At 36.7% G+C, this 15199-nt stretch overlaps 1 protein-coding gene across 2 annotated transcripts in view; it reads right to left on the bottom strand.

Moving 5' to 3' along the window:
- The window catches only part of Nup153 (nucleoporin 153), a 115066-nt gene that overhangs the window by 84890 nt on the left and 14977 nt on the right, over nt 1–15199 (bottom strand). For both annotated transcript variants that reach the window (XM_089242692.1, XM_089242693.1), the window contains exons 2-4: nt 12736–13117; nt 10945–11154; nt 7576–7712 (exon numbers count right to left, since the gene is read on the bottom strand). In XM_089242692.1, the coding sequence (XP_089098818.1) occupies nt 7576–7712; nt 10945–11154; nt 12736–13117 (729 nt within the window). The remainder of the gene's footprint in view (nt 1–7575; nt 7713–10944; nt 11155–12735; nt 13118–15199) is intronic.

Genomic DNA, 15199 nt, shown 5'->3' on the forward strand with positions numbered 1-15199 from the left:
TTATGTCCTGCAAAAAGTGCAAAGACTAGCTTGCATTCTTATTACGGGAGCCTTACCCAGCTCTCCCTCCATCGCCCTTGAAACTACTCTTAAGATACCACCTCTGAGATGGTACCTACAAGGAGAAGCGTTTAAAACTATGTATAGGATGGAAAGAAATGGTACATGGTGCAATCGACCATATATGGGATACAAACCTTCTTTCAAGATTCATCTTGACAGCTGTCTACTGGGAAAAGTGGAGATCCCCTCTCTACTAATGCCAAAAGACTCCTGTTCCAAAACAAAAAATTTTACTAAATGCTTCACTATCCACATACTCAGGAGAAATGAAGTTGCTCACATAATTGATAGCATCTCAACAGGAGTTATTGAGTGTTACACCGATGGCTCTAGGATTACTGATACTGGGGCTGGAGCAATTTTCCGCATCTTTGGAGTGGATCACGACTACCATACGATACATTTGTATCTAGGCAAAACGTCCACAGTCTTTCAAGCTGAAGTATTAGCAATAGCCATACTGGCTGAAAGTCTGATTACCAAAGGGTATCATGGCAAACAAATTGTTATCTTCTCTGACAGCCAAGCAGCACTATTGGCTCTTGACAACTTCCTCAAGTTTCAACTGTGTGTAAAATACTGCACTGACATGCTGAATAACTTGGCCGCATTGAGCAACAACATCAACCTTTACTGGGTTCCTGGTCATGTAAATTTCCAGGGAAATGAACTCGCAGACCAGATAGCCAAAGAGGCAGCGAACATGAAGCTATCTGGACCTGAACCTTTCTACCCTGTTTCGATGTCAACCATCAAAGGAGATGTCAAACAATGGATAGAAGACAAACACATGCGGCAATGGAACTCAAGGCAGGACTGCAGACAGGCCAAGCTGGCCTTGGGAACCCATCCGAATATTGCCAAAAAACTTATTTCATTGAACAGGGGACAAATTCGACAGGTTATACAGATCATCACTGGTCATGCTAACCTAGCGAAACACCTACACAACTGTGGCTATACAGATTCACCTATATGTCCTGCGTGTGGAGAAGAAGACGAAACTCCACTCCACTATGTGGGACGATATCCCGCCTTCTCTATCCCGAGAAGGAACTACTTCGGTGATCATCAGGTGACACTAAGTGAAGTTGTCAATGCTCCCAGCATTTACAACCTGGTAAATTTTCTCAATTACACTAAACACCTAAATTCCTGGTGAGTTACAATTCTGCTTTAACTAGAACTTTCATGCATTACTATTTAATAACTTCATGTTGAGTTCTCAGCCATATCCCTGAGACCTTCTCTGCTCCTTTTCTAAAAGGGCACCGCAGACAGGAGCAGCCTCAAATTTTCTGACATGGCTTTACCGGTAGCAGTTCTCCACAATCTCCCATATACAGAGATTCAATATAATGTGGTAATAGATACCATAACTCTCGTCTCCGGAGCAACCACCAAACTCTGGGTATTTCAACAGAATAATATTTTTCTTCATTCTCACATGACCCACAACTCATGTTGAACCACTTGGTGTTAGAGCAATGGGCAAAATTTGCCTAGGCTTTTCCCCTATGGGACGCCAAATGACGATGATGATGAAAAACTTAAAAAAACTTTCTCACCACTGGGCATGGGGGAATTTTCGGCTACTGGTTCAGCAGAGTGATGTCGTTCTACGGACCATCGATTTCCAACGCTGACCAGTTTGCGACATAGACAGGAAAACATGTCAAAACTAGCGATTCGGTAAAAAACTGTATTTTTAGAAGCAAAGGCGTATAATCGTATTAATTTACTAAATACGACAAAATCGTAACGGTTGGCAGGTATGCACAACCATTGGATGTTCCAATCACACCCCCCTGCTTCCACATTTCCTATTACAAAGGTAGAGAGCGTCTTTTTTTTCTCTTTTCTTCCTCTTTATATTCGGGGGAAGCTTCCTCTTATTTTTCTAGGCAATGCTTGCTATTCATCACCATGGGGGAATGCCTATTCTAAGAAAGATCATCCCTTCAGAGAAAAAAAAAAGACTTTTTCAGGCGTGGCTGCAAAAAGTAAGGAGTTATAAGGGCCCTTCCAGAGGGAAATGAAAAGCTAGGAGTATTTAAGGAGTTTGTAAGGATATGCGAACCCTGTCTCATACAAAATAATTTAAGTGTTTATAAACTTTCAACAAGGGTTGGACTGTATATGGTAGAATGCATGCATGCATGCCATATACAGTCGTACGTACGCGCACACACACACACACATACATGCACATATACATATATATATACACATACACATATATATATACAGTCAAACCTCGTTAATGAGTCACTCTTGGGAGAGCAAAAATATGACTTCGTAAGCGGAGTGACTCGTTAAATGGAGTAAGCCATAGTTGTGCCAATTTCTGTCTGAGGAAAATTGGGACTTCCAAAAAAAGACCTGGTAAGCGGAGTGACGTGTTAACCAGGTGAAGCACTAACGAGGTTTGACTGTATATATATATATATATACACACACACACACACACACACATATATATATATATATATATATATATAACAAAAATAGAATTTTTGTTCCCCACACTTTAGAAACATGAAGCCCTTTCCTGGTACACTTATCTCATAAACAAGTAAAATCACATCATAAATAAAAAGCTATATCAACTATAAGAAACCAATACTGAGAAAGTCTCACAATATACACTATAGTCTGTTTCAGGTTAACTTTGCAGTGCAGAGGAAGCTACGGGGAACCGCATTACTCCTTGCTATGGGAGCGAAAGCCTATTAACCAATGTATCGATGCGCGACCTTGGTAATGTACGGCCGATTCTCGCCAATCTCACTCAAAGAAAAACCTTTTTTTACGTGAAATGTAATTGCACAGTTAAATTAGTAATAATTATAGAATTAAAAAAACCACAAGTTTTTGAAATCATTTATTTTGTTTTTTGATTAGAAAGTGTTTTAAAATTTAAGAAAAAATAATTATCTTTTATCAGAGCGTATCACTTATTGATGTGCCGTAAATAACACTAACAATTTCAAAAAAACATAGTAATATTTTTCTGCAATATTTCTCTTCCCTTAGCTGAAATTAATTTATAAAAAAAAATCCAAACAATAATATGAAAGGAACATATAATTCAGGCCTCGAAGTGAAAATTTGAAAAAAAAGTAGGAAAAATAGGAACACCATTGAGAAAAAATATGAAAAGAATAGGAGGGAAAAAATGGAATTGCCGAATTATCGTGGCATTTAAAAATGTTGTGCCATTAAGATTCACACCTTATATACTTTAATTATAGTATTATCTATAGATATTTTAGGAAACTCCAAGTTCTAATGAATTTCAAAATAGTTCATTTCCACAAGAATATGGACGAGGTACATGTGTGGTTTAGTAGTAGTTCATTTCCACAGCCGCTGTGGTGGTCGAGTGGTCATAATGACGGACTCGCATCGCAAGGATCCGGGTTCAAACCCCACCGTCACCGCAGCAGTGGTCAGCTGAAGTTGGTTTCCTGTGGTTCCCAACTTTGAGGCACAAATGCGAGCCGATCTCCCCATTAAAAAGTCTTGCCACAGAGAGCAACACGCCTACAACGATAAATTATTCAATCATTACATTTCACTCACAGTTAGAAAAACTGGTGGCAGATGGCAGCACGACACAAAACAAGCATTACACAGAAACAAACTTCACGTCAGGTTTCACTACACGTACACACATATTCCTACATGTACCAATTCGTTAGAGGTTCCGCAGAGGAATATGGACGAGGTGCATGTGTGGTTTAGTAGTAGTAGTTCATTTCCACAGATCGAAAACAATGTAAATAGCAAAACTAAAAAGAAATTAATCAAATTACCACTGTTACTTGAAAAGTCTAACTATTGATAGTGATCCATCCCCCCCCCTTCTTTTCGAAGAAAGAAAAAAAAACCTGTCTAGGTGCCATAAAAATGTAACCCATTGTCCACAGGCTGAACGTGCCCCGGAGTCATCTGTTGTGGCTCACAACTTCAAATCTTATTTTGTAAAAATGAACCAAGCGACCCTTCCATATCGTTCAAGAGACCCTGCGGCACAGATTCAGGTCATTCAAGTGGCTCACGTCACATTCGCAGATCACCGCAGCACAGTTCCAGATTACCTAAGTTACCCCAGCTGCTGTTCCACTTCACTTAAATAACCTGTGGCACATTCCTAGATCACTTAAGTGACTCACAGCAGAGTTCCAGACCACCCAAGTACCCGCGGCACGTTTACACATCATTCAAGTGACCCGCGGCACATTCCTTGATCAGTAAATATGTCGCAGAATATTTACAGATCGCCGCGGCACAGTTCCAGAGCACTCAATTGGCCCATGGAACTTGTAAAAGAACACTCAAGTAACCTGCATCACAGTTTCACATTCTCTAAGTATACTACTATTACTAAACCAGACATGTAAATCATCCATATTCCTCTGCGGAACCTCTAACGAATTGGTACATGTTAGAGAGTACGTGTAGTGAAACCTGGCGTGAAGTTTCGTTTCTGTGTAATGCTGCCATCTGCCACCAGCTCTTCTTTAAGTATACTGCGGCACATTCCCAGATCATTTAGGTGACCCGAGGAAATTTTACAGATCACCGCGACACAGTTCCAGAGTACTCAATTGACCCAGACATATTTACAGGTCAGCTTAAATGACCCGCGACACATTTCGAAATAAATGAAATGGCCAACACTCTACTGAATGTTGAACACTGCTGATGTAACACCTCCTGGAGTTACATTACATCCGAAAGATACAACGATTAGAATGGCCTGCATATTATGTTCATGAATTTTTTTTTTCATAGACAACGGCAGTCGTCAATAACATACACATGAACCTAGTTATGCCTTAAAACAGACATGCTAACCAATGGCCCCTCAGAGTTATCTTATGTGGCCCAGGACGAGTAACAAAACCACACAAGTGGCTCGCAAACGACCATCAAATCATTTAAGTAGGACTCATTTCCAGATTACTTCAGTGGCCAGCGGCACATTTCCAGATCATTTACGCTGCCAACGGCATATATACAGGTCACCTAAGTGACCCCAAGCACATTTCCAAATCACTTGAGTGACCCGCGGTAACCCCCAAGTTCACTTAAATGGCTCGTAGTGCAGTTGCAGATTACTGTAAGTGTCTTGAGGCACATTAACATATCATTTGAGTGGCTCGCAGCACACATATCACCTAATGGTCTGCAATACATTAACACTTTAAGTAGCTCGATGTATTTTTTATAGATTATTTTAGTGGCACTCTTGACACATTTTTAGACTCCTCAAGTGGCCCGCTGCACACTTTCAGATCATCCAAGTGACTTGTAGCACATTTCCAGATGACTGAAGCGGCCTGCGGCACACTTTCAGACCACCTGAATGACTTGCGGCACATTACAACTTAACTCAACCTTTTGTGAACGGTGTGGGGCCACTTCATTGATTTGAAAACCTGTCGCAGGCCACTTAATTATGTGATCTAGAACAACGCCGCAGATTATTTGCGATCTGTAAATGTGCCACGGGTCACTCAAGCGATATGGAAATGTGCCACAGGCCACTTGAGTGATCTGGAAATATGCCGCGGGTCATTTAAATGAGGTAGGAATGTGCCGCGAACCACTTAATTTATCTGCAAGTGTGCAAAATAGGAGCGCTGCGAGGTCTGACAATTTTAAAATACTGTATATTAACCATGGCTCTCAAAAACTTGGGGATTTTCAATTTTTTCTTCAATTTATATGGACAAAAATAATGTTAAATAAAATTTTTGAAGCCAATCAAAAAAAAATTAAGAAGCAGATTAACTCTGTCTTCACGTGTAAATGCAGGAATAGCACCAAATAATAATAATGATATGGAAAAGTAGAATTTTTTTACTCACTTTTCTTGTCGAAATTTCCGTCGCTCGACCTCTCCCACCCACCTTCCCCCGAATGGTATACGGTGATGACACTTGTTTTCACGGCAGTTTTTGTCTTTTGTTATGGTTGATATGCTGCTCATGGTTATTACGGATGATTCTTATCAAGTTTTGTTTACAGTGGGTATTAGCGGGTATTAAAAAACCAAAAAAAAATAGTATTCAGGAATGGAAGAGCAGAGAACTTTAGCGTGGCTATCTCTGGTGAAAATAAAGATACAACTGTCACATAAAAAAGATGAAAGCCCAAACCACTCTGTGGACCCCCTTCCCACTTATTTTATTTGACGAGATACTAAAGGCAAGGGGCATCTGGAGAAATAGGTGGGTGGAAGATGGCGTCTCCGTTTGTGTGAGTGGAAGACGTGACTCGTGTCAACACTCTCCATTATCGGAAACTAAAACTATCCCATAAACATGGTAAAAAATAAATAATTAAAAAAAAGGAGGACCTAAAACCAAAACTTCTTCACCCATAAACAGCCTCTAACAATAGTATCGGCACTCTCGTGGAAGAGAAACACTTCCTGTAATCTCTGAGTGAATATCTGAACTCACTGAAGCCTATTTTCGGTAGAAAATAAAACTGATTGAATATTCGTGTTTATGTAAGCCTATAACTGCATGTAAAACTGAATGAAAAATTGTATCATTATGGAAAATTCAACCAAATAACAATATAAAAATATATATACAGTATATAATTGTGTAACAAAAAAACACGACAATGACATTGGCGGGGGGAAAATTTCTAGGATATCACGCCAGAATGTTGTTGCCGTTGCTATGGATTTTTGATATAATTGTAACCAATATTTTTTATAATTTAAAATTTTTAAAGCAATAAACATCAGTTCAAAACGATATTTTTTCAGTACTTTTTTTCAAAATCATAGAAAAATTTGTATTATATTCTGTATAAATATATTCTGTATAAAGGATCATCGTAAACCTCCGATATATGAGAACTATATTTTGCGGCGAAGGAATACACTCTCTACCTTTCTCTTCACTGCAAAGTTAACCTGAAACAGACTACAGTGGATTGCAAAGTAATGATTACAACCCTATGAAACTTGCCATAAAAACACTAAATTGTATACAGTTGAGTTTCCAGGCGAAGCTCTTCTGCAAAGTTGTGGTAGAGTTGTCCAGAAATGAATTAATAGCTAAGGGTATTATTATTATTGATATGCTAGCCTTCCAAATATTAAACTCTGAAAAATTGAGTAACATGAATTTTATAGACAACCAATAATAAAGTTAAGACTGTCATACAAGCCATGCACTTATACAGTGAAACCTTAGACAGTATTATACGGAATTCAGGTCTTGAATGGAATCAAAAGATAGTACCTACTATCTACAAATAATTATTTTTTTAATGTTCACCTTCATAAAAAAGAAACCTCTCTAAAATAACATATTATTCCAGTCTTTGGGTGTTCTGTTTCATACAGGTTCAACTGTATACTCACTTACGGAAATCGCTGATTGTGTGAAAATCATTTGGTAAGCAGGTAAATAATTTATAAGCCGGAAAAAAATCAATCAAATAAACTCAATTAACTTAATATTATATTGCATCAAGTACCTTTGAAGGTAACCCAAAGCTGGATACATTGAATGAAGGTTTCGTCCTAGCAATAAGGGATTGACGCTGTGTTGGTCTAGCAACAGTTTGAGAGCCATACTGCCATAGAGAATAATCATTCAAGGATGTATTACCAGCTGGAAAAAAAATTCAGAGAATTCATGCCAAAAACTAGACAAGGAAATTACATGGAGAAAAAATTATCAAAATTTAACAATTTGAATAAAATGACTGATAAAAAACCTGAGGATGCACCAGCATCCAGGTGTTTTCACTGAAGCATCTATGAGTGCTATAGGCCTATGCTTGAGTCCAATTTTATGCTCATAAGGACTTGATGATCACCCCCATCCCTTACAGAACTACATTTACTTCAAAGAATTCATATTATGCGGGCATATGTGAGAATTTTCATACCAGCGCTTTTAATCTGATTAGGGTTGACTGGCTTTTTTAAATAGTTCATCCATGATTAAACTGTCATAAAAAAAACTCGAATACTGCATTCCAATATAAAAATTCAGTGAATTAAAAATTCTTGTTGAAAATAACACATGGATAAAAATTTCTGAATCAATAGTTTTTTAAAATTCTTGTTAGTATATATACTAATATGAAAAAAACTACCAATTCTTGGAAAAATTATAAAAAAACTTTTGGACAATTTTTTATAAAACAAAAAATATGTTTGGCTCCTAAGAAATTTGGCTCTTCCCTAATTTTTTTTTTTGGATTTTTCAAGTCCTGCTTTAGGGTGCAACTGTAGGGATCATATATATTAATATTGCAGGGGTAGTAAATGGAAATTTGATTTTTATAGCAGAAAAAATGTTTTCGCAGCAGCATTTATCAGTTTTGTAGCACTTTTAAAATTTTGGCAGTAAATAAAATACAGTTTTTATATACATATATACTAGTAGCGTACACAGGATTACTTTTTAATTTAAAAAACAGTGTCATCTAAGTTCAGAAAGGGTGCCCCCCCCCCCAAGGCACAAAATACATAGATTTCCTCTAGAAGAAATATACATATATATATTTTAATTTTTTAATAAAAATTTTTTTGAGACTTCTTGATGTTTATATTTTTACATTCTCTACAATATCAACAAATGAGAGGGTTTTAACATAGAGACAGACATTTTAACATATGGTATTTCAGATTTGCTTTTAATATGAGAATGAGAGTTTTTAGATTTACCTTGTAAACTTGGTAATCACTAATTAAAAAAAAAAATCACTGCAGGAGAGACTTGAAACACTCATTAGAAGAGTGATAATTTTTCTTGTTTTTGCTGCTGATGCAAGTATAAGTTGTGCTTTTGTTCTCTTCAGTTTCAAGCATTTTTGAACATTTGATCTTCTATTACCAGAATTTACCCATTTCATATTTAAAATAACGCATCTTTTTGAGTTCACTTTTGATCATTATCTCAATTTGATTCAACATACTTTGAGATAACTTCATTTACTGGGTCATTCTGTCATGATCGCACTCACTCTTTCCCCGAAACCACAAACCACACATAACTACATTAGAAGCAACATGTGTGTTCACTTTTCCCTCGCCAGGAATTCTATGACGCACTTGTGTACTGAAATACGTACAAGTTGTGCAACACAATCACTATTTTCTCTTGTCACCTGAGACAGACAATGTGCCTCGAAGCCAATGAAAACCCTGATAGATATCAGGCGATTGCTTTCAACCAATAGCAGGAGTTTTCACCAACTTGGTGTGAAAACACACAAGCCTTTTTGACAGAGAAAAATTTTCTTAGGGTAGCTGAATTTCGAACTCTCTCAAAATGGGAAAAGGCCAAGCATCGATGGAGCAAAATGGGTGAGTGATTAAACGTATATTTTGTTGTGAGTGTGCTGGTATCTTGAAATATTAATAATAAATGTTCAGTTATTAGGAATGCGTTAATCACATTAGTATGATTGATGTAACGTGGTTGTTTAGATAACAAAATAAACTTCCAGGAATGTGTAAAGGAATCTGTGTATCATGTCTGGCAATAACATTTAATTTGAATATCTAGTAATGGTCCGATAAACATCATTCCTCGACATTTCATAGAATATTTATTAGAAATTCTAAGAAATTTAATAGTGATTAAAACTATAGACTTAAGTTATATTCAACTTAAACTATAGTAATTTAAATCATAGAATTGAATTATTTTTAATTTAAACTGCAATAAAAACTATACAATAATGTATTTATACAAAAATTGCCACGTTTTTAAGACAAATAAATTCAACTGGTCGAATGGTCGACGCGTTTCGGCTCTTCAATGGAGAGCCGTCATCAGGACTTTATTTGTCTTAAAAACGTGGCAATTTTTGTATAAATTAAAACCAGGCAAAGTTACTCATTTTTTGTGATTATACAATAATGATTAAACTATCAGAAATTTAATAGAATGATTCCATTTTCATCCCAGTAGATCTGTTTTTTCACTCCCTATTTTTCACTTACTTTGTGACCCTGTTCTCATTTCATTACTTTTCTGGGATTTTGCCACCTTTCCATGATCGTAGACACCCTGAATTTACAGACAGCTTTAGCGTCGCAACTCCTGGCGGTGAAGACAAATTCGTCGTTGCTGTTTTTTCAGTGCGATAATACATACTTTCGCGAACTTTTCCATTCTATTAAAGGATGCACAAATGGTTCATCAAATACAGACAGTCAGGGAAAATTGACGCAATTCAAAAAATAATTAACGTAAGGAATGCATAAATCAAAGGAGTCAAGTTTGTTTTGTAAAAAAATAGCTGGAAATATCGATTTAAGGTTTTTCATTGTTCTTGCAGATGAGCTGCAATTTATATAGTTTAACCCTGTTTTATATGTTGCTGGAAGCCTGGGTGCCAAATCTTGGGAAGGGGGCCCCAAGCTAATTCTAGTTGTGGCCCCAAGAAATCAAACTGTGGGGAGGACAAATGATGTTGTCAAAAGTCAGCTTCTATTGTGATGAAACTTCAAAGTTCATTAAGGGAAAATTTTGTTTTTGGCGCAAGATGATGCAGAATCGAAGAATTTTGCTGTTTTTGTAACAAAATACAGCAAACGGCCAGAAAATGTAACAAAATGTAACAGGCATCAGAAATTTTAGTAATTGTAGCAGATTTTCCACCCCGTTATTGTAAAATGCAGGCTGTGTAAGGCAATTGTCTGGTATTTTACAATATTGATATAAAGGATCCCCTCTCCACACAAATTTTTTATAATTACGACATAGCAATATGATGCCAATTATGTACAGTTTATCAAAAATATGCAATAAAACTTGTCATCCTTGTATCACTTAAGAAATCACAAGCATTCAAAAATAAATTTGAAAGAAAATATTTACTCACGATTATTCAATAAAGAATCAGTTGCTATGGAAGCATCTTTCTTAGGACGCTGAAAAGCAGGTTTATTTTTCAATTCCCCTCTTAAATGCTCCAGAGCACTTGCACTCAACTTAAGGCCACTAGAACGATGAGGTTTATCTTGAGAGGATATTAGTGAAGAACAACCACTTGTTGATGCTGAGCCATCGCTGTTCTCAGATTGATCATCACCTTTGAAAGAAAATTTATATTTTAAAGTATATGGCAATATTTTATGACTTTTTGCTCACAAAAGACAGACTTCAATACACTATAGTCCGTTCCAGGTTAACTTTGCAGTGAAGAGGAAACTACGAGAGAGCCTAATCACTCGTTGCTATGGCAACAAAAGCCTCTTAACCAATGTATCGATGCGCTGCCTCGGTAAACTATGGATGATTTCTAGGGTATCGCACCAAAATGTTGCTGTGGTTGCTATGCATTTTTGATAATATAACCAATATTCTTTTCTAATTTAAAAATTTCAAACGAAAAAACATCTGTTCAAAACGATATTTTTAATTATTTTTTTCAAAATCATTAAAAAAAATTAAAATATTCTGTATAAATGATCATCATAAAACTCTGATTTATGGGAACTATATTTTGCGGTGAAGGAGTACTCTCTACCTTTCTCTCCACTGCAAAGTTAACCTGAAACGGACTATAGGTGGGTCTATGCTATTTTGTGTTACGTTAGGAATACAATAAAACCTGTGTATAACAATAATGTCTATAATGATTAACCTGCCCATAACAATATTTTCTTTGGTCCTGGTGGAATTACCATTTAATAGGAAATAGTGCAAATGCTCAAAGTGTCAACAATAAAAAAAATAGGAGTTATCAAGTCCCTACAATATTGTTATAGATCGGTTTCACTTTATTATCACCAAGCTTACCAAAAAACTAATACTTATCTAACCTTGCTTTTCCCGGCATGCCGGGAATGGACCAGACTCCAATATTCAAAAAGCTGTTGTCTCCCAATTTTTACGACGTGCCAGTTAACCAGTCAACTGTCCAATTCATTTCTCCGAGCGTTACCCGCAGTGCCCACTTTTTATTGAAAATGTGCGAGCTTATCCCCCTTTTTTTTCCTTTTCTTGGAAGTTTGAAATATTAAAATATTTTTTTCATAGCATGTTTTTTTATAGCTCGAATGTGTCGAGACATAATATGACACCCTAAAAGTGGGGAGGGGCGGTTATAATGTCCTGTGACTAAAAGAAATGCTGTTGATGGATTTATGTGGAACCATAGTAGTTGAACCTTTGCTAAAACATATATGAGTACTAAAAAAGATGCATCTTCGCAAGGCAATTGGAAATTGAAACAAAGACGATGGGGATGCAGCTTTGCAAAGCATGACAAAGATAATAGTAATAATAATCTCAGACCTTGAAATATAATTGTCAACTCCATCTAGTGACGAGATAATAAAGTAGAAGGATGGCTGTACAGAGGTGGCAGCACATGTACGACAAATTATTTCGTCATATCTATGTGAAAAAGACAGAAAAGTCTGTGTGTCGGCAAATGCCGTCGTAGGCAACACCATTACGTATATCAGCGACGGCAAACACCGTCGTAACCACTTGACTGGTTAATGCGGGGGAGTACCGCAAATTTTTTTTTACTTAGTCCTAAACATGTAGCATTTTGTTTTATAGATATTCATTTATAAGTAAAACCTTTAATCTATAATTCAAAGATATAAAAAAACACTAAAAAATAGAATTTTAGATAGAAAAAACTTTTTTTGAAACCAACCATTCGCTACAGGAGTGTCTTTGCGCCCGATTTGGCACTCCCCTAGAATAGATGGATCTGGCATATCCACTTTTTCAGAAAGATTATCTCTTGAAGTTGATGGCTCAAGCCAATACGAAGGAGCAATAGGTGTGCTTGACACTGGGACATTGGCATCTTCAATCTTTTGTCGCTTAGACCTTGTAATCGGTAATCTAGGTCTCTCTGATGCAGTATCTTCAGTTTCATCTTCATTTTCAGTCAAATCAGGTTCTACAGCAGTCGTTGTGAAAGTGCTAGGAGTTTCTTCCTCTTCTTCGTTTCCTGTCCAGTTGGGAATGCTAAACCATGAAGAAGGAGTGAACAAACCTTTCACTGTTGAAGCTACTCTTCTTAGTAAACTCTGAAAAAGAAGAAAATTTACATGAAACTAATTCTTACCAAAGCCATGAAGCACCACACACTAAAAAATATTATGAATAATTACCCTATAATATTTTAAAAATAAGGATGTATTAACTACAGGCCATCCATGAAAAAAAGTTGGTTTTTTTCACATCCTGAAAGAAATGTAGGCATAACAGGCAAATGCTCTGCATGCACTTCCCAGACCAAAGGGATTCTGTTGTAGAAATTAATTTTAAAAAGGACTCAGTGAGACAAAATGGGTGAAAACCACTACCCTAAGCTGTGATCTTCAGCAGGCTCCCAGGCCATGAAGCAAAAATAATGCAGATTAATTATCAATGATTTAGGATATACGGGGTGATAAGTGAAATTCTGATTTCTAAACGATTCAAAAAACAACCATCATCAGAAACACTTCCAAATTTACATGAATATTCCTGAAGCAATGGAATTTTAAATGCCAAAGGGAGAAAAATATTTAAAAATGTAAAATTAACAACACTGTACTCATCCAACACATGAGAAATTTGCTCGCAGAATGGAAATGATGGCCAGTCAGGGCAAAATGATAACTTTCATAACTAATTAGCATTCCACGATTGCATAATTCATGGAAGCATTACAAAGATGAAGTAATTGAACAAATAAACAACAACTTATTTAAGAAATGTTAAATATGTTGTCCGCTGTGTTCTGGCTATGAGGTGAAAGCACAAAAATGCTTGTTCAACAACAAATCAGAGTGTCATGATGTGGATGTGATTGCAATTCGAGTATTCCCAAAGCCAAAAGTTTCAAGGGTTAAGGTCAGGTGAACTGACGGCCAGGTGTCATGACATCCTGTTATTGTCAAAATGGTTCTCAGCAGCTGCTTCGATAGTATTACATCTTTTTTTTTTTCAAGCCGAGCACAACTCAGGTGTATCGCCTATTTACTACCTAGTGAGTTGTGCCAGAAGTGTAAGTATGTGCACCTAACAGTCTGAGTGCGTATCTAGTGTTGTGTACGATTTTTTAGTGCTGCCATCTATATCTCAAACGTGAAGTGTAATGACTGAGTATTTGTACTGTTTGTAGGACTTGCTCTCTGTGGCGAGACTCTTTAACGGGGAGATCAGCTTGCATTTGTGCCTTGAAGTTGGGAACCACAGAAAACCAACTTCAGCCGACCACCACTGTCGTGACGGTGGGGCTCAAATCCGGGTCCCCGCGATGCGAGTCCGCCACTATGACCACTCGACCACCACAGCGGCAGTATTACATCTGCATCTTGATAAAAGTTGTACTATCCACACACAAGTGCCAAAATGATGTGGTCACACAAAATGGTATTATCCTGCTGGCGAAGTACAGCATCATCATCTACTTGCACATTTTGCACTTTTTTCTTTTCTTTTGCCAAAGAAATTTTCATTGCTTCATGAGTATCCATGGAAATTTTCAAGTCATTCTGACCAGTAGTTCTTATTGTATAGTTTTGAAATCAAAACTTCAAATTATAATCACCCTGCATATAGCTGATTATTTTTCATAAATCTGTTACTACTATACAGTAGAACCTTGATTAACTGGGCTTAATGGTGAAAGTATAAAAATAGATTATTGAATATTAAGACTGGGTGATATACAGTACGAGATGTGGTACTTCTTATGGGAATGAAAATGTCTCTCTGTGGGGTAATGTAACTACTAGTAAGTCTTTGTCCTTTAGGAACAGCTGGTGTCTTTATTGGATTATAAGACCACCTGTGTGTGTGTGGCCCTAGCATGGTGTCACTACTGTTGCTGCTTCTTTGTGAAGGAAAAAACCCTGTGAGATAAGACACCACTACATTTAGATGTGCAATGCAATCCTTATTCATGAATTTGCTAAAAATAGAGCATCAGAATATAGATAACGGTTAGAAAATGCAGTAAGAATGAGAAATTTTGGCTTCTGTATATCACTTTAAATAACTAAGATACTTTATATGAAAAAATATATACATTCACACCACTTAAAACCCCCCACTTATACCATTTGAAGATATAATGTTACCATCAGAATGTCCCCAAGAATATAAAATGTGGTAAGAAT

This window comes from Pholcus phalangioides, unplaced genomic scaffold (assembly GCF_987345545.1).
Source record: "Pholcus phalangioides strain wild (caught in Gottingen) unplaced genomic scaffold, Ppha-v1.0 ptg000015l_1, whole genome shotgun sequence".
NCBI classification, from domain to species: Eukaryota; Metazoa; Arthropoda; class Arachnida; order Araneae; family Pholcidae; genus Pholcus; species Pholcus phalangioides.